The 23,123-nt window shown below is 45.9% G+C and overlaps 1 protein-coding gene across 1 annotated transcript in view; it reads right to left on the minus strand.

Annotated features, from left to right (window-relative positions):
* The window catches only part of LOC146200116 (uncharacterized), a 428,914-nt gene that overhangs the window by 55,354 nt on the left and 350,437 nt on the right, over positions 1–23,123 (minus strand). Inside the window, exon 5 of the mRNA XM_084592274.1 lies at positions 17,467–17,585. Within this exon, the coding sequence (XP_084448400.1) occupies positions 17,467–17,585 (119 nt within the window). The remainder of the gene's footprint in view (positions 1–17,466; positions 17,586–23,123) is intronic.

The following is a 23,123-nucleotide window of genomic DNA, read 5'->3' on the forward strand; positions in this document are numbered from 1 at the left end:
CATCCAGTCGCTTCTCGCTATGAACTCTTAACGCTTGCCATTTTGCTGATGTACCCTTCTTTTTCGTGTAAATAATCTTGTAAATAAGTTTCTCAAAGTGCCATTAAACCTGCTTGTAAATATTTTACCTACTTCGAAGATTCAGTCCTTCTTCAACCCCGAGTCTCTGCACGCTACCAAGTGAAGGCCGGGTCAACTTAGTCCCAGCGTCACGACAACACACACACACACACACACACACACACACACACACACACACACACACACACACACACACACACACACACACACACACACACACACACACACACACACACACACACACACACACACACACACACACACACACACACACACACACACACACACACACACACACACACACACACACACACACACACACACACACACACACACACACACACACACACACACACACACACACACACACACACACACACACACACACACACACACACACACACACACACACACACACACACACACACACACACACACACACACACACACACACACACACACACACACACACACACACACACACACACACACACACACACACACACACACACACACACACACACACACGCACACACACACACACACACACACACACACACACACACACACACACACACACACACACACACACACACACACACACACTCACACACAAACACACACACACACACAAAACAACAACAGAAAAGCACCCAGTTTTAACGCACTTCCTCATTTCGACAGCTTGATTTTTAGGCAAATGAAATGCGGGGCGTTATGTAGACGAAAAAGAGGCGAACACTTCAGAACTCATCGCTGTGCACTGCCCTGGTGCACTGTGCCAGCCCACACACGCACAACAGGTAAACCTCGGCCTCTCATGGCTCCTTATAATCACGGCGGCGTCCGTTTGGTGATTTCAAGCAGTTTGCAAAAGAAACACGAGCCGCTCGAGCCTCCCCGCTCGTTCATTAGCGGCCTCCACCCGACATCGCGTTGCGCGTTAAGGCGCGTATACCGTACTGCGTCTCGGTGCCGCGCCGTGTGTGGCCTCTGCGGGCTGCACGCATCGGGGCGCACTCTTAAGAAACCACGAACTTCCGCAGCTGTGAGACGACAAACACCCGCCGTGCTGGCTTCTTGCGATAATCTCTTTGTCTGTATATCCTCTCAAGCTTTGTTTTCCAGATATCTTTTTTATTTTTTTTGCTCATGCAGAAAGGTAACTGCGGAGTACTACATGGTTTGCCAGCAGGAGGCAGAAGGCCATTAAGATCTCATTTTCTTTTTACCTGCGTCCCAAAATGTTCGCGTGTTGCTAATAAGCAAAGCGCATATCGTGTGCTGACCCAGCTAGTGCTCATTTAAGGTAGATCATATATTAACCGCTATAGTTATTGATACGCTATAATTCAGAAAATCCGGCGTGGCGTTATGAAAAGGAGAAAATCACGTGCAAGCTTTCGGCATATAGTATTTTCCAGGTAACCCTGAATGGGGAAAATATATAATGTTACGTGCTTTTGGCGTCACGAAAAGGCGGAAAAAGAATCTTCTGTGTCTTACCGCTACTCAACTATCGAACAGAAATCCGGCGGCTAAGTAAAGGGATTAAACTTAACCTGAGAATAACAAAAAAAAAAAATGGCGGATGTGGCGTTAAGTGACATGCGGAGTGGCATGCGGAGTGGGGCAATGAAAAAAAAAAAAAAAAAACAAACAAACAAAAAAACTCGAGTTAATGACACTCTAGTCGAAATGAAGAAGAAATGAGCATAGGTAAGTCATGTTATGCGAAAGAAGGATAACCGATTGTCGCTAAGGGTGACAGCGGATTCCAAAGAAATGCGAGCTTTGCAAGGGGCGACGGAAAGGTGGGCGGATAAGATGAGGAAATTAGTGGTGTTTATGTGGACGCAGCTGGTACGGAACTGGCTTTCTAGCGGACATATAGGGAGGCGACTGGTCTGCCGTGTTCCGGCTGATGATGGTGATGGTGATACTCATAATAATTTGTCGGGTAAAATGACCGGGCCCATGCCTGTCCCCAGAATGTTTGACAATGTCATGAGACCACATGACATGACCGTTTTGGCAGCTCCGTTGAGATCGGAGGTCGAGATAGCAGTCTAGCCCGGCATATTGGGATCCCGATCAAGGTGTGTGGTTGCTTGCGATTGTATGCTGATGTTTATGCGTGGGACAATAGATATATGTTAATAAGGGAATCAATTATTAGGCGAGTGACAGAGTGCGTGTAAATAAAAGGTCTCTACTTTTATAGAAGAGGTTCCTACTAACTCACAGCTGCCGTCTGTCGTGTGTAGACATGTTTGCGAACATTCACGGTAAATTTTACTGCTTCGCGGGTATCGAATATACGCTACGGCGCGAAAATAAATCTGGCGTTGTTGTGGTGAGTGTAACCTGGCGTTTTTAACACTGCTGAGTTTTCATAAATGTTGCGATCAGTGGGGCGGTCAGAATATAAATTGATCCGCATTGGCTTTCCAACTCAGACCCCCTGCATGTCCGGCTCGCCCGCAACTCGTATGTTACGAAAAGTATTTGGTTCAAGCCTTTTAGGTGGCACTATAGTGAACGCGTTGCGGTATTTATAACTTAACGGCATGCGTTTGAGATGCCCACTAACGTTAGAGTAATAATCGCCGAATTCTGCCGGAAAGTGCGGTGGCTGGCCCTACGCATTGATTTATGATGACAAATCTCGACGTACTGAAGAACTGCTCTAAAAAGAGGAAACACGAAACACACACACACACACACACACACACACACACACACACACACACACGGATGAAACCTGGGATGCACTTCGACTACATCTTGCTAGCAGGCCGTGCAAACAGGAAACTCGTCGCCTTGAGAGATAAGGTCCGAATAGCGCCGCTATATAGAGTGCAACCAACACGTGAACATATTATAAGAAAAACTTTGAATATTTCAGAAACATTTGCACCTAAATTGCGGGCACAGAAAGAGTTATGGTTTTGTGTTCTCACACGTGAGCAAATTTAAGTGCCCCAAATTCTTTTTTTTTTTATTTATCAGTATCTCGCTGATACATCCAAATTCCATCAAATATGCTCACTAGCTACAGTATTGAGGCGATTCAGATATTAACTTTTGATCGGACTTTCTGAAATTTCTAGTGCTTACTTTGCTTTGAAACACTGTTTTATGGAATGCCCTTTAGTGCCGCGCTTTCACCGTTTCGTTTTGTACTGTATAATATAATATGGTGTGATATGACACGGTATATCATGGCACGGCAAGGAATGGTATGGTATGCTATGCCATGCTATGCTATGCTATGGTATGGTTTGGTATGGTGTGCGGTAAGGTATGGTATCATATGGTGTTGTGTTGTGATGGGTATAGTGCGGAGTAGTGTGGTATGGTATGGTATGGTGTCGTGCGGTAAGGTATGGTATCATATGGTGTTGTGTTGTGATGGGTATAATGCGGAGTAGTGTGCTATGGTATAATATGGTGTCGTGCGGTAAGGTATGGTATCATATGGTGTTGTGTTGTGATGGGTATTATGTGGAGTAGTGTGGTATGGTATGGTGTCGTGCGGTAAGGTATGGTATCATATGGTGTTGTGTTGTGATGGGTATAATGCGGAGTAGTGTGCTATGGTATGGTATGGTGTCGTGCGGTAAGGTATGGTATCATATGGTGTTGTGTTGTGATGGGTATTATGTGGAGTAGTGTGCTATGGTATGGTATGGTGTCGTGCGGTAAGGTATGGTATCATATGGTGTTGTGTTGTGATGTTGTGATGGGTATAGTGCGGAGTAGTGTGGTATGGTATGGTGTCGTGCGGTAAGGTATGGTATCATATGGTTTTGTGATGTTGTGATGGGTATAATGCGGAGTAGTGTGGTATGGTATGGTATGGTGTCGTGCGGTAAGGTATGGTATCATATGGTGTTGTGTTGTGATGTTGTGATGGGTATAGTGCGGAGTAGTGTGGTGTGGTGTGAAATGGCGTGGTATATGCATGGGGTTTAACGCTTCGAAGCGACATTGGCCACGCAGGATGCTGTATCAAGGGTCCCGCGCATTAATGTCGACCACCTGGGTTTCCTTAACGCACACTGATATTTACGCACAGTACACGGGCGCCTTGCTTTTCGCCTGTTTCGAACCTCAGCCGCCATGACCAGATTCGAACTCGCATCCTCAGTCTCAGCAGCCCAGTGCCTTGACCAATAAGCCACAACGACAGTAAGATGTATTTACTGAGCAGCTTCTGAGTAAAAGTGGTATTCACTCGCTTTGCATTCCTATCCTCAGGTTTCGAGGGTATTTCTGTGGTATCACTTATCAAGGACGTAAACTAGCGTGTCGCTGTCGATGTACTTAAATCGGCACATTTAGATAAATTAAGCTTTATTCATGTTCGAGCATCCACTGCTCGACATTTAGCACATTATTTTTAACTCGGTATTGACACAAGAAGTACGCAGGTTTACCTTTGGTTCGAAGGTTATCTGCGAAATGTTCTCAAAAAGCTCCCCTCCGAGCGACTACTTAAAGCCTCACTTCGTGACCTGGTTCAATAACTGCTCGTTTAGCCATCTATCTTTAGTGCTCTTATATCTGCTTTCATTTTAATGCCCAGCAAATCAATTTCTTCACACCACACCTTTCATCCTCTCTTTCGCGCCTTGGAAAGGGCCAAATAAGGCGACAACCGGAAACCGCAGTCGCCCGATCCGCGCCCTATATACACCGAGTGCAAACACTCGGGAGACGAAACACGACGGACCGACCCTTGAAACAAGGCCAATCAAACCTGCCGGAAACAGCGTGGAAGGAAAACAAACACGGGAAAAGCAAACTCAGGGCCGGAAAATCGACCGGCTCAATCACAGAGGGCCGGCAGAATGAAAAGAAGATGAAAAACATACAAATTAAATGAGTGTACTGTCGTTCTATGCGAAATGTGAGGCCCACGGGGCGGACTGAAATTAAGCTTCAAGGAAAGAAAGAATAAATTCCTTTGTGAAAGCAAACTTGGGGCTCGCTTTAATCTAAAATCAAGCTAAGAGAACCCGAAGGAGTTCGTATATATTAGGGAGGGGGCAGGTGGCGAGCTCTAAGTTGCGAAGAATTCGTGCTTGAGACGAAGCGTCAAAGGATGTGGGAGTAGGAGGGAAAAAAGAAGGGAGCGGAGTCAGAACCACTTACGATGGAAAAGCGAAAGGAAAGCTACGCGATGCGACATCGCGGGCTCCCATGTAGAAGGTACGGTGTCGCGTTCACTGGAAAAAATACAAAGGATGAAAAGGAAGGTTAATAAATGAAACAATGAAGATGAGTAAATGAGGAAATGAACAACTAACTCATGGACAGAGAGCGATGAAAAAGTACGAATGTTACCATGAAACAAAGGTGCGCTCCGAAAAGCCTACTAGGATACGGTCGAAGCTGTATATGCTGGATGGGAGTGAAAAGTGACGCGGACTGCGCGGGCGAGAATCTGAGATGGAGAGATATGAGCAAATACAAGGAAGGAAATGTTCAGAAGTAGCGAGATGGAGAAAGGGACAGAGAGAGACAGCGCAGATGGGGAGGAGGCAGAACTACGGTATTCGGCCCGACAAAAGGAAGCCGAAGGCAGGAGGAAGGTCACGGAGCAGAAAGCGAAAGTGGCGCCACCAAGAAGAGGGAAAGATGGAGCAGAGCAAATAAGGCGGCAGGAGGGAGAGTACAAGTCGGCGGTTCTTTGAGTCCCGTAGGACCCCGAGCGCTAATCGATGGCTCCAAAAACAAATGAAAAACGGCAAACAGAAGGTGGGAAGGGGGACGGAATTTAAACAAAGGCCGCCGGAACGGCGTCGTAGTTGGAGCGCACGAGAAGTAAAAAGAAAAGATTGAGAAGAGGCAGACAGAAATGGACAAGAGATGCCGTATAAGTGCGCGCGAAGCCATGGGGGCGGCAGTCATAGGCGCAGCGGCGGCGCAGATTTGTTCGCGCAGTGCCCCGAGGAAAATGAGGGGACGGGGCGAAGAGGTAGCGCAGCCGTCGCGTGTACACCTGTGCTGGTGGGTCCCTGGATATTGAAATCTCGCGCCGGAGAAAAAGGCTCCCTCGGGGAAAGAGAATATGAAGAAACCCCGGTACGCTGGGGCTGCGTCCAGGGCCGTGCGAACGGGCATGGGGAGGGTTAGAAATAATTTTCCAGGGTGCACGACTAAGAGGAGAGAAAGGGACAGAGGGCGGCCGTGGGTTGGCGGTAAACGTAAAACAAAGGTAAATGAGATTAATTTTTAAGTCAAATTTTCGAAGCAAATACCGCGATATCAGAGCGGAAAGCAAACATATAACTTTACCGAGGGAGGCCGATTCGCTAAATTTTGAGCGAAAACATTGGGCGATTCTTTTCATTATGCTTGTAGTTTTTCGCCTTTTATATTGACAGAGCGTTGAAAGGAAGAAAATTGTTATAGAATAATTTCGAAATCGAGAAGCGGGATGATATGGCTAAATGATTAGTAAATTGTCTTTTCATTTCATTTCATTTATTTGCCATTAATTAGAGGAAAGGGGCGTGGAGAAAGCTGCGTTAATTAACAGGATACACAAAAATAAATGCGAGGGATGACACTTTTGAATGAGCAACGTTAGAGTAGCATGGAAGCAAAGGGTAAGAGTACGGATGCTGGGGTACGGTGACGAGAGAGGAGAGAGGAGAAGGCTATAAAGGTGCGTCGACGGTTGCTTCCAAAGGAGCAGGTGCGAAAAAGCGTCCAGGCAGCAATAGCATGTACAGCAACGTACTTGAAGATAAGTGCGGTGCTGTACAAGGAAAAAATATCGACTTAGACCTGCCAGTTCTCTGAGACAGGAAGGAGTGAGCCACCGGTGATTATTACAATCGCTCAGCAAATGTTCAAACGTCTTCGTAGTGTGGCTGATGACTTGTGATGCGACGAAGGGCAAAACAGATATGTGCAGCCCCAATATTTGTTGCAAGTTACGCCATCCGTTCGGGTATGCAAGGCGTCGGAGTGGAAGGCACACTGCGTCTCGACCTGGAACGGTCACTCTCTGCGCACCTACAATCTGATTCGGGAGACCCAAAATCCTAACTAGCTGATGCGGATCTTCTTTGCGGAACCTGAACCGCTGTTTGAACAGGGTACTGTCGATGCTATTGATATCAAGCAGTCCGAAGTGGGAACGATATTTGAAGAGCTCGTGCTCCCTCCGGCATCTCAAGTCATACCCGTTTTCTTCCAGTAAGTAATCTCCTTTTAGAAGCCATCGGTTCTTCCTCGTCAACAAAAGGTCGTCGATTTCGTCTCATGTCAACCTCTACACGACATGTTGAGTGTACAAAATAGTCGACGGCGAACCGACGAATGCAACTTGTCCACTGAGGAACAACACAAAGTTCAACCAGGAATTAGACCCCCCTTGGCTTTGTACCAGATCGTTCGCTCTACCTCGAGTCGAAGAGGCAACAGCGACGGCATCACATCCAATCTTCCTTATAATAGTTCCCCACTGCATGATCGTCCGGATCATGAGCAAAGATGAAGCGCACCCAAATAGTGGCATCTAAAGACACTTAAGACTGCTTGCATACGACACTGCGAAGCGTGATTCTGTTCTCTCAACGGTAGGGTCCTCTGAGCAGTGTCACCTGGCGAAAGATAGCGCAAATATTGTACAAATGAATAAGGTCGCATTTGAAGCCTGCCGCGCTCATTGCCTTAGTGGCGCATTGGATTAACACTACTTACCTGAGCACTTCGCGAATAATACATATGTTCCAATCTTGAACGTGCGCCTTTTTTTTTCTGTTCTTTTTTATTTTTTTTTTATTTTAAAACATTAAAATCAGCTACCGATATATTTCCTGGGAGGTGTTCTCCATTAGGTTGCATCGTGTGAGCTTTTAATTCTTAATAGCCACAAAACCAGCCGTGAACAGAGCCACAAGGTGACATTCTGACAACGGTAACACTATTTAATTATTTTCACCATAATCATTTCCTGCCTTTAGTGAGTGTATGTTACCTTTAGGTTGCGTTCAGAGACACCTCTCGATAACAATCTCACTTAAACCGCTGAGAGGCAACCAGTGAGGAGAAATAAGTTGCGGGACCCTACCGTTGAGGAGACGGAATTACGCCACTGCAAAATCTTTACGTTACTTTCCATTACGTTACTCTAAAAAGTGCTCATTCATGCTACTTTGCGTAATTAGTCGTGATTATGCTACTTCCGCTACTTCCTAAAGCGGTGAGTCATGATAGCGCAGACCAGTCAATGCCCACAGCCCGGCCGCCTGCCAACTACCACCTCCCATATGCGTATACGCCGTACTGCGAGTTTTGCGATAATGGACATGCACGGCATTCGCCTTGCACCCCCCGTGGCCCCTATAACAAAGGAATGCGGTCGGCGCCTCAGCTCCGCTACAGTTCTGCGATCGGGTCAGGAAGGGTTTCCCGCATCACCGCGCTGAGACCCAAAGGGCGGCTACTTTCAGCGGCGTTCTGCCGCTCATCAGCAGCATTTAAATTATGCGACAAATGATATTAGCAGCATAAAAATGACACCAAAGATTTATTACAAGGCGGAAATATTACGACAAACTGGAAACATTTAAACGTTCGCGTTACACGCCCCCAGTTCAAAAAAAACCTATAACTCGGCGTCGGCGTGTGTTCTGCGACTGAAGCCTCAAGCAACTGTGATAATGTCATACGGTCACGTGATACGGTCCAGCACTGATTGGTCGACAGATTGTGTGACGTCATGGAAGCGCGTGAAAGACAGTGTTGATTAGAGCGCTGGCATATTGCATTTACAAGCCCAATTTCAGAGAAACGTGCCAGGCGCCAGCTTTCGTTTCCAGGCTGATGCTGCAGACCTGCTGTTTTAAGAGGAAAAGCGAGTGCTAGCATAAGCAACAAAAATCTATCTTCATTGTTATGTTTATCTTGTATTTTGAGGTTTCAGCAGCAAAATCAAAAGCGCGTATTGTATTGACTGCTCTCATATTCAGAGGGCTCGAAAATCACTGTAAACACAATTCCCGGAAGCTACAGTTCGTCGACGAGTCCGACAGAGGAGGGCTCCAGGCTCCACTTAAGTACCGCAGAATCCTGGAGTTTATAGAGACTCGATAATCAGACATCCGGTATTACTTCAATATCCACAGTATGCATTGGCATCTGTAGAGACACACGTATACAAAACAATTTCTCGGCTGCATCTTCGTCTTCAAAAGTAAACTTGCCGCACGTGGCGACTCTGCTTAGCCAGAACAGCCTGACGTTCAACGAGCGGAGTGCCCACTTGTGGCTTTCGACGCAGCCGCGTTAAATACATGGGAATGATCGCGGCAAAATTCCCAACTATATTTTGCCTCAGCTCAGTCCTTATATACTGCACGCCAGCCACAACTTTGAAATACATGAGCATATTTCGCCTTAGAGATACGCTACGCAATAATCATTATCAATGTCCTTATCACACGCAGGTACGTCGACAAGAAGGTAATATCTTCTACAAACGATGTCCAGTTAGCGTTGCCCTAGGCGAGCCGCGGCTGCGATATTTATGAGAAAATGGACTCTGTTCATTTCCCACAACGGTTATTTCCGCTCCGAGAGCAGACGGTAGTGGGGATAAGGTTCACTGCTGGAAGAGCAAAGGCTTTTCCCTTTCGTTTTCAAGCACTCAGCTTGACGGCCTCACCAGGAAGCGCAGCTGTCACATTGCCGGCCGTTACAAGTCATATTGAGTGCGACAGCAAATTCAATCATAAGTTTTCTGCATGCACAACCAAATTCAGCTCATTTCCGGGAAGTCATTCCGTGCCAAAGTAAAGCAAAGAAGAGAAAAAAAAGAAGAGAAGAAAAAGATAACTGGTTGTGTAAACCTCACCAGCTTAAAAATGCATAACGGCAGGTCCGTACATGATTATTCGATCTTGCATAAGCAAATACATATAGACTACCTAATCACGAGGCCCACCGCAGCCCACTGCAGTTCGCCTAGCAAGACATCTGTTTGCCAGGTCCGAATATTTTGAATGTTCGATTCTTTTCTAAAAGCGAGATAAATGCGGATGAATAGCCGTGAGCTACTAAGTTAGCACATCTGCATCTAAAATGTCCCCATGCACCCCTCCGTCATCCACCTACGCTGGCGAGCAAGCGCGAGCGCGGACGTTCACTCTTGACCTACTTCAAAGCGGATGTTGTGATACTGAAACGTCAAATAATGAATGCAGCGTGACAAACTTCAAAAACATATTAAGTGCCATATATTGTAGAGATTCCTTTAGGAGTTCATTTCCGCCTTGCCATTTTCAGCGATATTTGCCGCTTCTGACGTCATCGGGCTATTCAGCACTGTAAGAAGCAAGCGAATTTCAGCAGTTTTTTCCAGGAAGGATCGTCACGTATTAGATTGCCTTTTCAAGCTTTCTTTCACGACTGATAAAGCCGTAGGAAAAAAGGAATAATCCATTTCTCTTCGACGATTTAAAGGGGTATTTTTTTTTTTTACTTGTATACTTGGTACTGCTCAAGTAGAAAGTATATAAAAGTTGCTTTCTACCTGAACTCACCTATGGGCTGAAATGTCGATGCCAACGAAAACGGTTCTACTTAAGCTGAGGACAACGAGGAGAGCTGTGGAACAGAAATGGTAGGGGTAACGTTAAGAGATAGCAAGCGTGCAGAGTGGGTCAGAGAATAACTCGAGTTAATGACATTCTATTGGAAATCAAGAAGAATAATTGGGCACGAGCAGGGAGTGCAAAGAGAGGATAGCCGATGGTCTCTTAGGGTAACAAATTGGACACCAAGGGGAGGGGAAGCATAGCAGGGGGCGGCAGATTGTAATGTGGGCAAATAAGGTTAAGAAGTTCGCAGAGCTCAAGTGGATGCAGTTGGCACAGGATCGGGTTAATTGGAGGAATATTGAGAGGCCTTCGCTATGCAGTGGGTATAATCCGGCTGCTGCTGTTGATGATAATGATCATAATTTGTTTCTTAACGGCCATTGTTACTGAGGGGTGTCTGTGAACGCAATCTAAAATGGTAATTGAATAGTGCTACCGTTGTCATGTCGTCACTTCGAGGCTCTGTTCACGGCTGGTTTTGCGGCTATTAAGAATTAAAAACAAAAATAATAAAACCTAAAGGGGACCACACCCCAGGCGAGAACTTAGTAGTTTAATTTAATGTTGAGATTTAAAAGAAAAAAAAAATAGTGGGATTACAGGATTCGAACTGTTGTTTCATACGCTCAATGCTCAGGTGTGTAGTGTTAATCCATTGCGCCACTGAACTTTTCTTTTTCTTGAATGCCTGTGATTTTTTACACGTTCTCGTGAAATTGCGCCACTGAAGCCGCGAGTACGGCCAGCTATAAATGCGCTGTTATTAATTTATACAATATTACCGCTATCTGTCGCCAGGTGACGCTGCTCAGAGAACCATACTGTCGTCTTGACCAAATTGACTATAATATACTCGCCTGTAATGGTATCCATCCGGAAGTCGATGCAAAAGCAGTCACTCTTCCTGAAGCTCTGGGGTTTAGAGATACCCGGGTGAATAAACCTTGCGGTGGAAGCTAGCAAAAAACGACTGGAAGATTGGTGACTTAAAAGCAGAAAAGTGACATAGGGTTAGTAATGTAGAAACCAAAATTAAATAAATATAATTATGGTATAGTTAACCAATCTAAAACAATAATTAAGATATAGGGAGAAAAATGAGCTCGATAGCAACTGCTACCACCCCGTTTCAAAGGGGACGCTCCTGCAATGGTACGGCTTATTTCACATTTTGTGCCACACGCGTGAATTGATGTGGCTGTGATAACACCTGGATGATTTCTGACTCTCCTTGGAACAGGACCTTTAATGCTGCCGAGTTATTTTATAATTATATGCACTGCCTTCGCAGTGTTTGCTTAAGCGGACCACATTTATACTTCACTGAGAATATGCCTACATAGTTCCACCCTGCAGTAAAAAGACACCCCCAGTTCTCACGCCACAGACTCTACACTGATTTGCACGAATACTGGTTATCTTAGAGCAACTTCATTTATTTTGTTTGAACACTGACAGACGAACATGGTGGTGGTGAACACGTTTATTTGCCCAGAAAGAGAGTTTGAGAGTTTGAACACCCCGTTGCATGGTAGGTATCCTTAGTCCGGAACACCGCACGACGAGGTCCATTCTCGAGTCCGCTTTACTAGAGCGGTGGTCCGTGGGGCAGGAATTCTCAGATGTTGCCCCATGGACATGCTGACTGATTTCTTCGATTAGTCTTCGTCTATTTATATACGGCCATAGCTTTGTGCTCATTGCGGATGGCGTATTGGCTACATCAATGCCTCGCGCATTCATTCGTGTTTAGCGTTCCGCACTAAGCACCGTGAACTTCTAGGTATATCAAAGCAGACACGTCCGTGCTCTCACGTCGGCGGCGCGGCAGCCGCATCTCCGCATGCGTGAGGTCAGACAGATATCCGGCGAGCTGCCACCCACCGCAAAAGCGCGTAGGGGTGAGGGAAATGGGTGGCTCCGGGACAACCTACACCGCCTCGCCAGGCGCTCGCATCCTGTTCTTCGGCACACCGCTCGGCCCATGTATTACGATTATAACCGATCGGCGAACAAGATCCCCTTCGGATCGCGCATCCATCTCGGCGGCGCTCCCTTTCTGCACATCTGCCTCTTCCTTGCCGCCTCTCGCCCACCATCCCTCTCTCTTCCTCTCTAGGCAGAACACCTCGACGACACGGCCACGAGATTTATACCCGCGCCTCCGCTCTCAGCGACGAAAGCCTCGTCGCCGAAGGGAGGAGAAGGAACAGGAAAAATTAGTGCCTCGGCCGGCGGTACACGGCTTTGGAAGCGACCACCTCGTACGACACGCCGCGAGCTCACGCGGGCCGCCCTAAGTGCGGCCATACGTCAACGGCATCGCGGACTACGCTGTCCGGACAGCGTGTACTATAAGAACGGTACACGCGTGTGCGGTAGCGAAGAGCGGTCGGTGGGACGAGGAGTGCGCCCCGCAGACCCTAGCTCTCCCTAAACCAGACCGGGAGCCTTCCCGCGGCGCACCAGGCACGTCGCGTTGACTCCCTTTCCTCTCTCGCTCGAGGTGCTGGCGACGATGACGGCGGCAGGAAATCCGCGCAACACGAGACCTTGCTCGTCGCGACGGCGACGACACTGCGCATTAGTGGGGTCTCTCCCGTTAGGTGACCGAGCGAGACGTTGATGGCCGATGACGCCGCTCTGATTTGTGTTTGGCGCTGAAAGAAGCCGCGAACACTTCCCAGAAGATAGAGCACGAACGCAACGCTGCACGTCTAGTGCCACACGGCTGCGGACTTCGTGTATAAGTTGCGGCCACTGGAATGTTTTTCTGTTCCGTGAAAAATGTTCGTCAAAACAGGCATTTATCCTCGTGTTACCATTGGCCAGAGAGCACCCTTAACGCTCTAGATCCGCTCCATTTTGAGGCTTGCCTCAGTCACGAGGCCAGATACGGTTCAATAAGCATATATCTTTTTTTTTTGCCCACATGAGGGGAGGAGGCGAAGAGACGCTATAGGTGTCACACTACAGCGGTGGCGAGTCCGTTTTCTTAGGAACTTGTGTTCCATGCCATAACCAGCGAATTTCTCAATTCAACTAAAAAAAAAAATACACAGCGTTCAGCTCCTAAAATTCTACGAAACTGTGAGACTTCTCATTTCACCAAATTTTACCTCTCGCGGCACAAAGGGGTATTAATGCAAGAATGCATTTAACGGTTAAATTTTCAACTCCCATTGGCCGTCATGGTTCCGCCCACCAAGGCTAGGCACCCTAGTGAGGCTCTGAGGAGTTAAAAAATTCTAGTGCATTATTGTTGTAAGTATTCCTTTAAATAAGTGAAGCAGGACTAACTGCAAACAGTTTCTTTAATTACTATCTACAATAACGACGTTTCGAAGGCACTGGATTGTTAATATTGTAGAGTTTCTAGCGCGTGCTTCCCGACGGTAAGGATTGTCGCCGCCACGCAATACACATACATCCAAAGAAGAGTCGCGGTGGTGGAGGCAGATGGCGCCACTTATCCGCGAGGTGGCAGAAAATTCGCTATTTTTATTTAGACCAGGGAACGCGCCTGCACTGGCTGCCGCAATTTCTCTACCCAGCTGACCCGGCGCTCGTGCTTGAACAATCATTTTCATTTTGAATATCTCACTCGGCAACTGCCCACTGCGTTGCTAAGATGTTATGACCTCACATATGGAGTCGCCATCGGTGGAACCTTCCACGAGTACTGCTGTCGATTGCTGAAAACGCTATGTCGCCCAGAACGCGATCGCCTTCGGAAGCGACAGGCAAGAACACAGACCATGGATGAGGGCAGACAGCGCGATCGTCTAAGGAAAAAGGCGCAATATTTGAGCCAATCTTAAGCCGCCACTATAGAAGTGCATCTTGCGTTTATTACATCTTCGCACGTCACGTCGGTGTAACCAACATGAACTATATGCGTGTCTTACTTCACTTGCCACGTGCTGTCCTGTGTGACAGTACAGAGCACAAGGGCAGTTAAGAGTAAGTTTCCCCGGGAACCGCACCTCGTTCATGGCAACAGGGAATGAGTGAGCATGCATGAACTCCTGCAGTAGAATAACCTAGGCGTAGTGCAATTAGACCACTAATTTTTCTACTAGAAGACTGTCATTGCCCCTTTTCTGAAGTTTTTCTAATACAGCCGTCACTGTCAAAGTAAGCCTGCTGGCCCTATAACATGATAGCGTTCGGAGGTGGGTGCTTTCAAAATGAGCGAGTAGGCTTAGGAAGGTTATCCTTCTGTTGTCGGGTAAACACTTTCTGAATTTGCGCGGCGGTTCTATAATAAAAGAGGGCGTTGTTTCTCTTCTCAGTGATGGCGGCGAAGGTTGGAGCACATCCAACCCAAATGTTGCTGTCGTCGTGGAAGCTGACATATAGGCGCAGTCGACCGGTAACGCAACGGCATATTGCAGCCTTCGTTAGCTTTTACATATAGTAGGAGTGTTCTCGGTAAATTATTTTTATACGCGGCCCTGGCCGCCATGGGTGTAAATCTTCCACTGCGGCGCGTTTGTTGTATAATGCGCGTGCGTGTTTGTTAATTGTTTACTCGAAGTGAATTGGGCGTTTCCAGCAGCGAGCTATACAGCTGAGTTGCGGTCCTTCTACGGCAGCCAGCAAGAGCGCTTACTAACTCGATATCGCTAGCTGTGCTGGGCAGCCGAAGTAAAAATTGTGAACACTTTGCCTATATTACCTGCTTGCAACTTACAAACCAGTTGTATTTGATCTCTCTCGACTTTCCATAAAGGACGATAGCTTTACAGTTCATGAGCAGAGATTCGATGCTGTCATGATATTCAGTAATTAGTCGGGAGGTTGGTGGCGTGACAAGGTAACATGGCATGGCCGGGTAGGCAGGTGCTCTGGCAAATGGCAGGTGACATCTCCGAGCGCTGTGTGAAGTCTTGAGAGCATGCATTTGTGATAGTCGAGTCTTAGCGTGCGCTGGAAGCTGACAGATATGCCGATCACATGGCGCGACAGGAATCGTTGGCGTTAGAATCAATCTCCACGTACTGTGGGCACCAAAAATAAAACGAGGCCACGAGCACGCCCCACTGCAATGACAGAAATCTGCAGCAGCGATTCCGCGTCTAATTTTCTTACATTTCATAATTAAGATCAATTAACTGCCTCCATAAAATGAAACATCGCGAGCATGCCTATGACAGCTAGTAGTCAGCAGGTGACATTACTGGGAACTAATTGGTCGGTGTGCTGTGTGACGTTACTAACCACGTCCCCATGGTCAAGTTGGAAGCAACTGCCCACTCGAGGTGAGATGGAACCGTAGCCTCCGGGACCTACCCTATAGGTCACACAGGTATGTTCATATGGCTTGGTTAAAGCAGAGTTTTACATCTATGTCGCGTGGTCTCTAATATGCAAAATGTGGTAGCTTATACCACTTGTTGCAAATGAGTGAGATGACTGCACCAACAACTATGCGTTGCGGGATTTAAGGGAGTTGCGCATGAACGCGAACGAGGATCCGCAAGGAAATTGCAGCGCCAGACATAGGCCTTTAATGATACTGCTCCATATCATTAAAGAAGGATCCCCTCGATTTATTAAGGCGAAAGCCTTTAATGGCTCATGCTGTTGTGGACAAAATTGGTCCCGCTTTTGCGGCGGCTGTGTTTGGCCGAGGCGAGATGACGTCATAGGGGTCTCGACCAATCACAGGGCACCATCACGTGCGCGAATGAGTGCCTTATATGGTAATATGTCAATCAATGATCAATTACTAATTAATGACGAATTAATGAGTAATTAATTGCTAATTGATGACTCATTAAAGCAATTCATTGGATAACTGTTTGAATAATAACTATTTACTTAACTAATCAGTTTAGTAATTACCTAGTCAACGACTAATTACATTATTTTTATAAATAATTAATTACTGATTAGTACCAGTTGCGTACCAGAATGTGGCACTCAGGATTTCGCCTTTCACTACTTTAGTCCCTAAAGTCCAGAGAACGCCAGAGAACGCTGAATACTTGCGTTACTGACAGCTTTTCTTTTTTTTTTTTTTATTGTGGTGGCCTACAGTAAGAAACAAGCATTTTCCCACAAACATGCGGTGAAAACAAGGCGCACTTCCCAAGTATAAAAGGACGCGCTTTTTTAATATCTGCCAACTTACAACGAATTAAGTGCGACTAACGGCCGTGCCACAAGCCTGTTACATAAATAACTAGCGTATATAAAACTAGCATCTGGCACGAATAAAGAAATTATAGTCACCTCAGACGCCGTATCCTGGCTCTATTAATTTAGTAAATGACATTGAAGATCAAGGACACCATTGTCTTACCGCTAGTAAATGACTATGCGTCGGCTATATGAGAGTTGCTTCAGTCCGATTTGTGTGGTATTCGACGAAAGGCTAAATGGCACAGCACTACTTGAGACCAAACGCCGAGTTAATAGGGCACAAGTCGATGCACGAGTGAGAGCATGCTGTCTACGGGCGTACAGGACGCATCTAGAACAGACACTTTTGGTTCGAGGTGCATGCCCACCCGCAAGGGCCAATTCGAGTACCTTGGCAGCCGCGCATACGTTGACACTGAGCATGAAATCAGTTGGGAATGTGCGGACTTCCTGGCGCGTCGGAACCGCCACAAGGGAAGTGATTACAAATATATTTCCGGAAGGAGTAAGGACACCATTACTGTGAAGTGCATTAAGAAGACTGTACATAGGCTCCTTCCGAATTTGCTTGAAAGCCGCGTGAAGGGACTGGAGTGAACGCTTTTTGACTCACGGAGATCTCAAAGTCCACTTGCGGCACCTCGTCGGCGTCCACTCGGACCAGACGGCTCTCGATCCAGGGTCGGTGGCAGTCGGAGCTCTCGAAGCGCCGCTCGAGCACCACTTCAGAGGCTGCGAAAGTGAGATGAACAGCTGCTGGAGAGTTCGTCTTGACCCGCTCAACGGCGAGTCACGAGGCGAAGATTAATATTGCCACTTAGCTCTTTATTTTCTTTATCTTTTTTTTTTTACCAAGAAGCTTTGCGTTGACGTTCTGGGATTTAAAAAAGCAATGCGGTACTGATTTAAAACGTAAATGTCACTGGCGATTCCCTTACAAAAATGTAGACAGTCCGTACATTCTATATGCACTTTTGTCAGTTAAATCGACAGACTATAAATTTATGGCCTCTTATCACTTTTCCGGCAGCTTTGTCAATAGGTTGGCCATACAAAATTAAAGACAGTACATGGATAGTTCATTCATTATCTACAGCCCTTACAAAAATGAGTGTGTAAAGTATGTGTTTCAGTTGTTTACTTACGTAAAGTCAATCAATAAATGTCTCACAAAACGGATATACAAATGTTGTTGATATCCGGTCGACACCTATCAAATAGTGGCACTTCGAATTGTTGACTGGATGTATTGATGTTGTTGACTGAGTGTGCTGCTATTGCGGAGTTTACAAGGTGTATCATAGTTGATGAATGCACACAAAATGCGAGTTGGAGAGTTGTATCATAGTTGTTGACCGCGCACAAAATGTCAACTTTGCTTTATAAGCATCCAAATTGCCGATTGCAGCTATTGTGTAGTAGTAACCAAGTTACATATCTGCAAATGTTTCAATTTATGTGAGACAGGTCCGATCACTTATCTTTTTTATTTCGAAGAAAATTTATTGCAATAATGTGCCATTGTTTGAACATAAACACAAAGTGCTTCACAGAACCACAGACTGCACTGCCATAACAACATATAATCGACAATAGGATTACTTCGTGACGCGGTAGGCTACAGGTATCACAGGCTTACGCACTCCGCAAATATCAGTGAATGCGTTCCGCTTATAGTGCAGACTGACTCCCACCACACGAACCACATTACCCGGAATAGTTGTAGACTAAGTTTGGTTTGAAAATATAACCCTATAGTTTGTGGTATACAAATAAAACTACTTTTAAATAAAAGGTAGACAAACGAATCCTGGATCGCCGAAACCCCTCAGACGAATCCAATTTTGATTTGGGATGCTTACTAATGGGGACATAACTCTGGAACGGGTAGCCGTAAACAAACGGGAGTGGTACCAAACGATTTGTCATGATGAGACATATCGGAGACATATCGTATACGTCAATTCAGTGATCGTAATTTTTTGCGCTAGGCGGCGCGAAACGGCGTATGCGTGAGTAATATAGAGCCGTCTCCTCGGGAGCTCCATTTGTTTTCTCAGCGTAATAAACGACAATTACTAGCTTACAGGCTATTGAATTACATCTGATTCTATTATTTTTTGAGTAAGTAAAATGCGAGAAAACACAAACATCTGTTATTATTTGCTGCACGCTTTTGGTTATTTGTGCCAGAAAGGTTAAATGAAATTAACATGGAAGCATACTCATCAGCAGACAAAAGCACTAAAGGGATCAAAAGCAAAATCACTAGCAAGAAAAGAAGCTAACGGAGTCAAGCTATGAACTGAGGTCTCCCTGTGAATATTTGAAGATCATCCGTATATGTTCAGCCAGTTAACCCATAGCTAACAAAATTAACACACATGTTAGTCAACAACTATATGTATTTAGTTTGGTCAGAACATGGCTAACGAACTTTATACAAATGTTAGTCAACAACTACGCTGTTGACTAAATGTAAACATCCATTTCGTTTACACTGTTGACTCCACAAGTTGTCCACAGTCTGTCAACTCTTTGTCAATGCTCATTTTTGTAAGGGTGTACGCTGTGCGATGTCAGTGCACGGTAAAGATCCCCAAGTGGTCTTTGCTTCGGAGTGCTGTACATATTCAAAGATACTCTTTCGATCTTTTCTCCCACTGATGATATGTGTTTCAAGCTCTATTCCGGAAAGCCCTAAAGATCGCAGGAAATAACCCGCTGATCATAGCGGGTGACTTTATGGACCCCATCAGGAAGGGTGTTATGATCGACAGGATCCTAAGGGCAGACAATTATGGGAAGATATGCAAACCCTAGGGCTCACCCTACACCCGGATACAAATGCACTCACACGTACTGGTAATAGCATCAGCAGGGACACCACCCCCGAGCTGACCATAAGTAACAGTGTAACTACAGAGGGCTGGAAAAACACAGAGCGAAGCCTAGGTGCGACCACTTCATTATCGCATTCACACTAGAAAAAGGAATCAAAACTAGAAGACCCAAACAACTCAAAATCACGGAATGGGAAAAATTTAGACAAATACGAGAGACGGAGGGTATTGAGAAAATCGACGATATCGACAAGTGGACATTAAACGCTAAAGAAACGCGCGGAGAAAGCAACAGTCACACTAGAAGACGAAGATGCACCGCCCAGTATCGATAGCAAACCCCTAAACATGTGGAACAAGAAACAAGACTTAGAGAAAAGCCTAAAAACAAAAAGATGGGACCGTAATATTAGAAGGGAACTAGCTCGGCATAATAAAGAGATAGAGACATACGCCATCAAACTAAATGAACTGAACTGCAGTAGCAGATGTGATGAAATGGAACAAGGCATGAGCCGGTCCAAAACAAGGACCATTCTACGACACATGCTCGATCCGGTGAAATCTGAGATACAAACCAACCTAAATCAAACTAAAGTTAAGCATGCCTTCGAATTCTCGGACGAACAATTGTTGAGTAAATTAATCGAAATCCACATCGGACAAACGAAAACCGAAACGCTATCAGCATATGAGGGGAAACCCAAACCTAGACGTAGACGCCCCGCCCCCATCACTAGGGCTGAAGTCCGAGCTGAGATTACTGGATTAAAAACAAGATCAGCCCCAGGACCAGACAAAATCACGAATACGATTATCAGAAATCTAGATGACGAGTCAATCACAGCCCTGACAGAATACATGAATAAGGTATGGGAGACTGGACAACTACCGCGGTCATGCAAAAATGGCAGTGTAGTCCTCATAACCAAACCGGGGAAGCCGCTAAATCTAGAAAACCTACAACCCATATAGCTGACTTGGTGCGTAGGAAAGCTAATGGAACACGTTATTCAGACGAAACTTACCAAACACATGGAGCGAGAGAACCTCTGGCCACACGAAATGGTGGGCTTCAGGCCGGAACTAAGCACTCAGGACGGGATGCTCAGACTTAGATACGATATAATAACACATGAATCTTCGGATACAAAGACTATTCTTGGACTAGACCTAACCAAAGTCTTCGGTAGTGCCAAGCATAAGGCAGTGTTCGAAGGTCTCCAAGAGATTGGGGTGGAATCAGAACCTCTATCTGTATCAAATATTTCCTCACAGAGACGTCACCATGAACTTTCAAAGCGCCAAATCACCCACAGTCCCTTTGGGTAGCAAGGGAATGCCACAAGGCTCTGTCTTATCTCCCTTTCTATTTAACATTGCTATGAGGGGGCTACCACCACAAATAAAGCAAATACCGGACTTGAAACTTGGCATGTACGCAGATGACATAAACCGCTGGATAAAGGTAGCGACGCACAGATAGAGAACAAACTCCAGGCTGCCGCAAATAAGGTGTTTGATTACGTGGCGGAATGCGGTCTATCCTGCTCACCGCAAAAGTCAGAACTATTCATCTACAACCCCAAAAGTAAGAAAAATAAAACAAACATAAAGATAAATGTCGAAAAGGTCGATGGTCCTCCAAGCAATAGGGCAGAACACAAACACCATCAGGAAGTTAGAGAACTACGAAACCGAAGTTACGGACATATTCAGCAGAGTAGCGCTCTGAAGACATAGTCTCAAGGAGCGCAGTCTACTCAAAATGACACAGGCCTGCATCATCACTCGCATATGCTATGCCAAACCTTTTCTGAATCTAACAAAGATAGAGCATGAAAGAATCGACGTTATAATTCAAAAATGCGCCAATTGCGCACTAGGCATCCCTATATCCACGTCAACAGAGAAGCTGGATAAAATGGGAATTCATAGTACATGGCAAGAGCTCACTTAAGCAGTCAAAATCGCTCAACTGGAAAGACTAAATCAGACAGAGACCATCCTAGACAGGGTCAGACTTCAATCAGACAGAGGCCCACAGACGAAAACATCTATCCCGCCCCACATAAGGGAACACATACTGGTACCACTTTTACCTCGAAACATGCACCCAGACTGCAACAAAGAACGCAGAGAACACAGAGCCAAAGTCATCGCTAAAAGAATGAAACACAAAGCAGTCGAGGAAGCTTCTTATGTAGACTCATCCTGCCGACGACACGGAGCAGCCGTCTCGATAGTAGTAAATGAAGGTGCACCTAAAATTGTGGCCTCAACACGCACCCGCGACATTCGCACAGCTGGAGGTCGCAATAGCGCTCGCATGCACTAACACACAGGCCAAAACTGCAATCAGCGACAGCAATACGGCTGTCTGGAACTTCGCAAAAGGACGGATTTCGAGGAAACCAAAAAATTCTCCCAAATCCCATTACTAGAAGCATATCCATAATATGGATACCAGCATATGAGTCATTCCCTGGCAACGAAGCTGCGCATCTTCTGGCCCGAGATCTCTACCCCCGAGCGAGCCGTGGAGGAGTTAAACCACAGCAAATTCTGTCTAAGCATGCGTAATCAAAGTTCCACTCTGTGAGCTAAGTTCAGGCCTATATCAATCCAGCCAGCCTTAGCAATAAATCGTAACCAAACACAGCAAAGTTTTCGATAGCATAATCGGGCTTAGCCGAGCTATGCTGTCGCCATATTTTTTACAGTAAGAACATTTGGAGAAAAAACTGGCTCACACGGAGATATCTGTCGTACCGTTATTTTCAGCATACAAATGCGGTTTAAAAATGTTTAATGCCAAAACGTTAAGTTATAAGAGACGCCGTGGTAAAGGACCACGGGAATCTCATCTACCTGGGTCTCTTTACCGTGATCTGACGTAGCACAGTACATGGGCGCCTTGCTTTTCACGTCCAGCGAAAAACGGACGCCGCGGTCGGGATCGAACCAGTGTCCTCGGGATTAGCAGCAGATTGCTGAAACCAATTAACCACCGCGCCGGGACTTCAGCATACAAGTGCTGATTATCTGTATCGTAAGTTGCAGAGAAAGGAAACAAACGAGCAGGTAAAGCCTCCAAATGCAACCAGATGGCCAACTATGGTAGTAAAGAGACAAGCCATGGCAACTAAGATAACAAGTCTACTGGTTAACATGATTCGCTTATTTTGTATTACTTGCCGCAAACAGCTTACTTAAAAAAAAATAGGGGCAGCCGTCACTTTAAAGTACCTTGTCTGTAGCCTGGTTAGCGATATCCCGCTGTTGAATATCTGCTTCGTTGGCTTTCGGATTGGACATGGTCAAGCTGAATTAATCTGCAACCAAACTATACTACTGCTCATTTACATAAGTAAAAAAAAAACAATTCTATGGGAGAATGAGAAGGCTTTTCGTCATGCTCACCCTC

The sequence above is a fragment of the Amblyomma maculatum genome, chromosome 2 (assembly GCF_055883805.1).
Source record: "Amblyomma maculatum isolate TAMU_Amacu chromosome 2, ASM5588380v1, whole genome shotgun sequence".
In the NCBI taxonomy this organism is placed as follows: Eukaryota; Metazoa; Arthropoda; class Arachnida; order Ixodida; family Ixodidae; genus Amblyomma; species Amblyomma maculatum.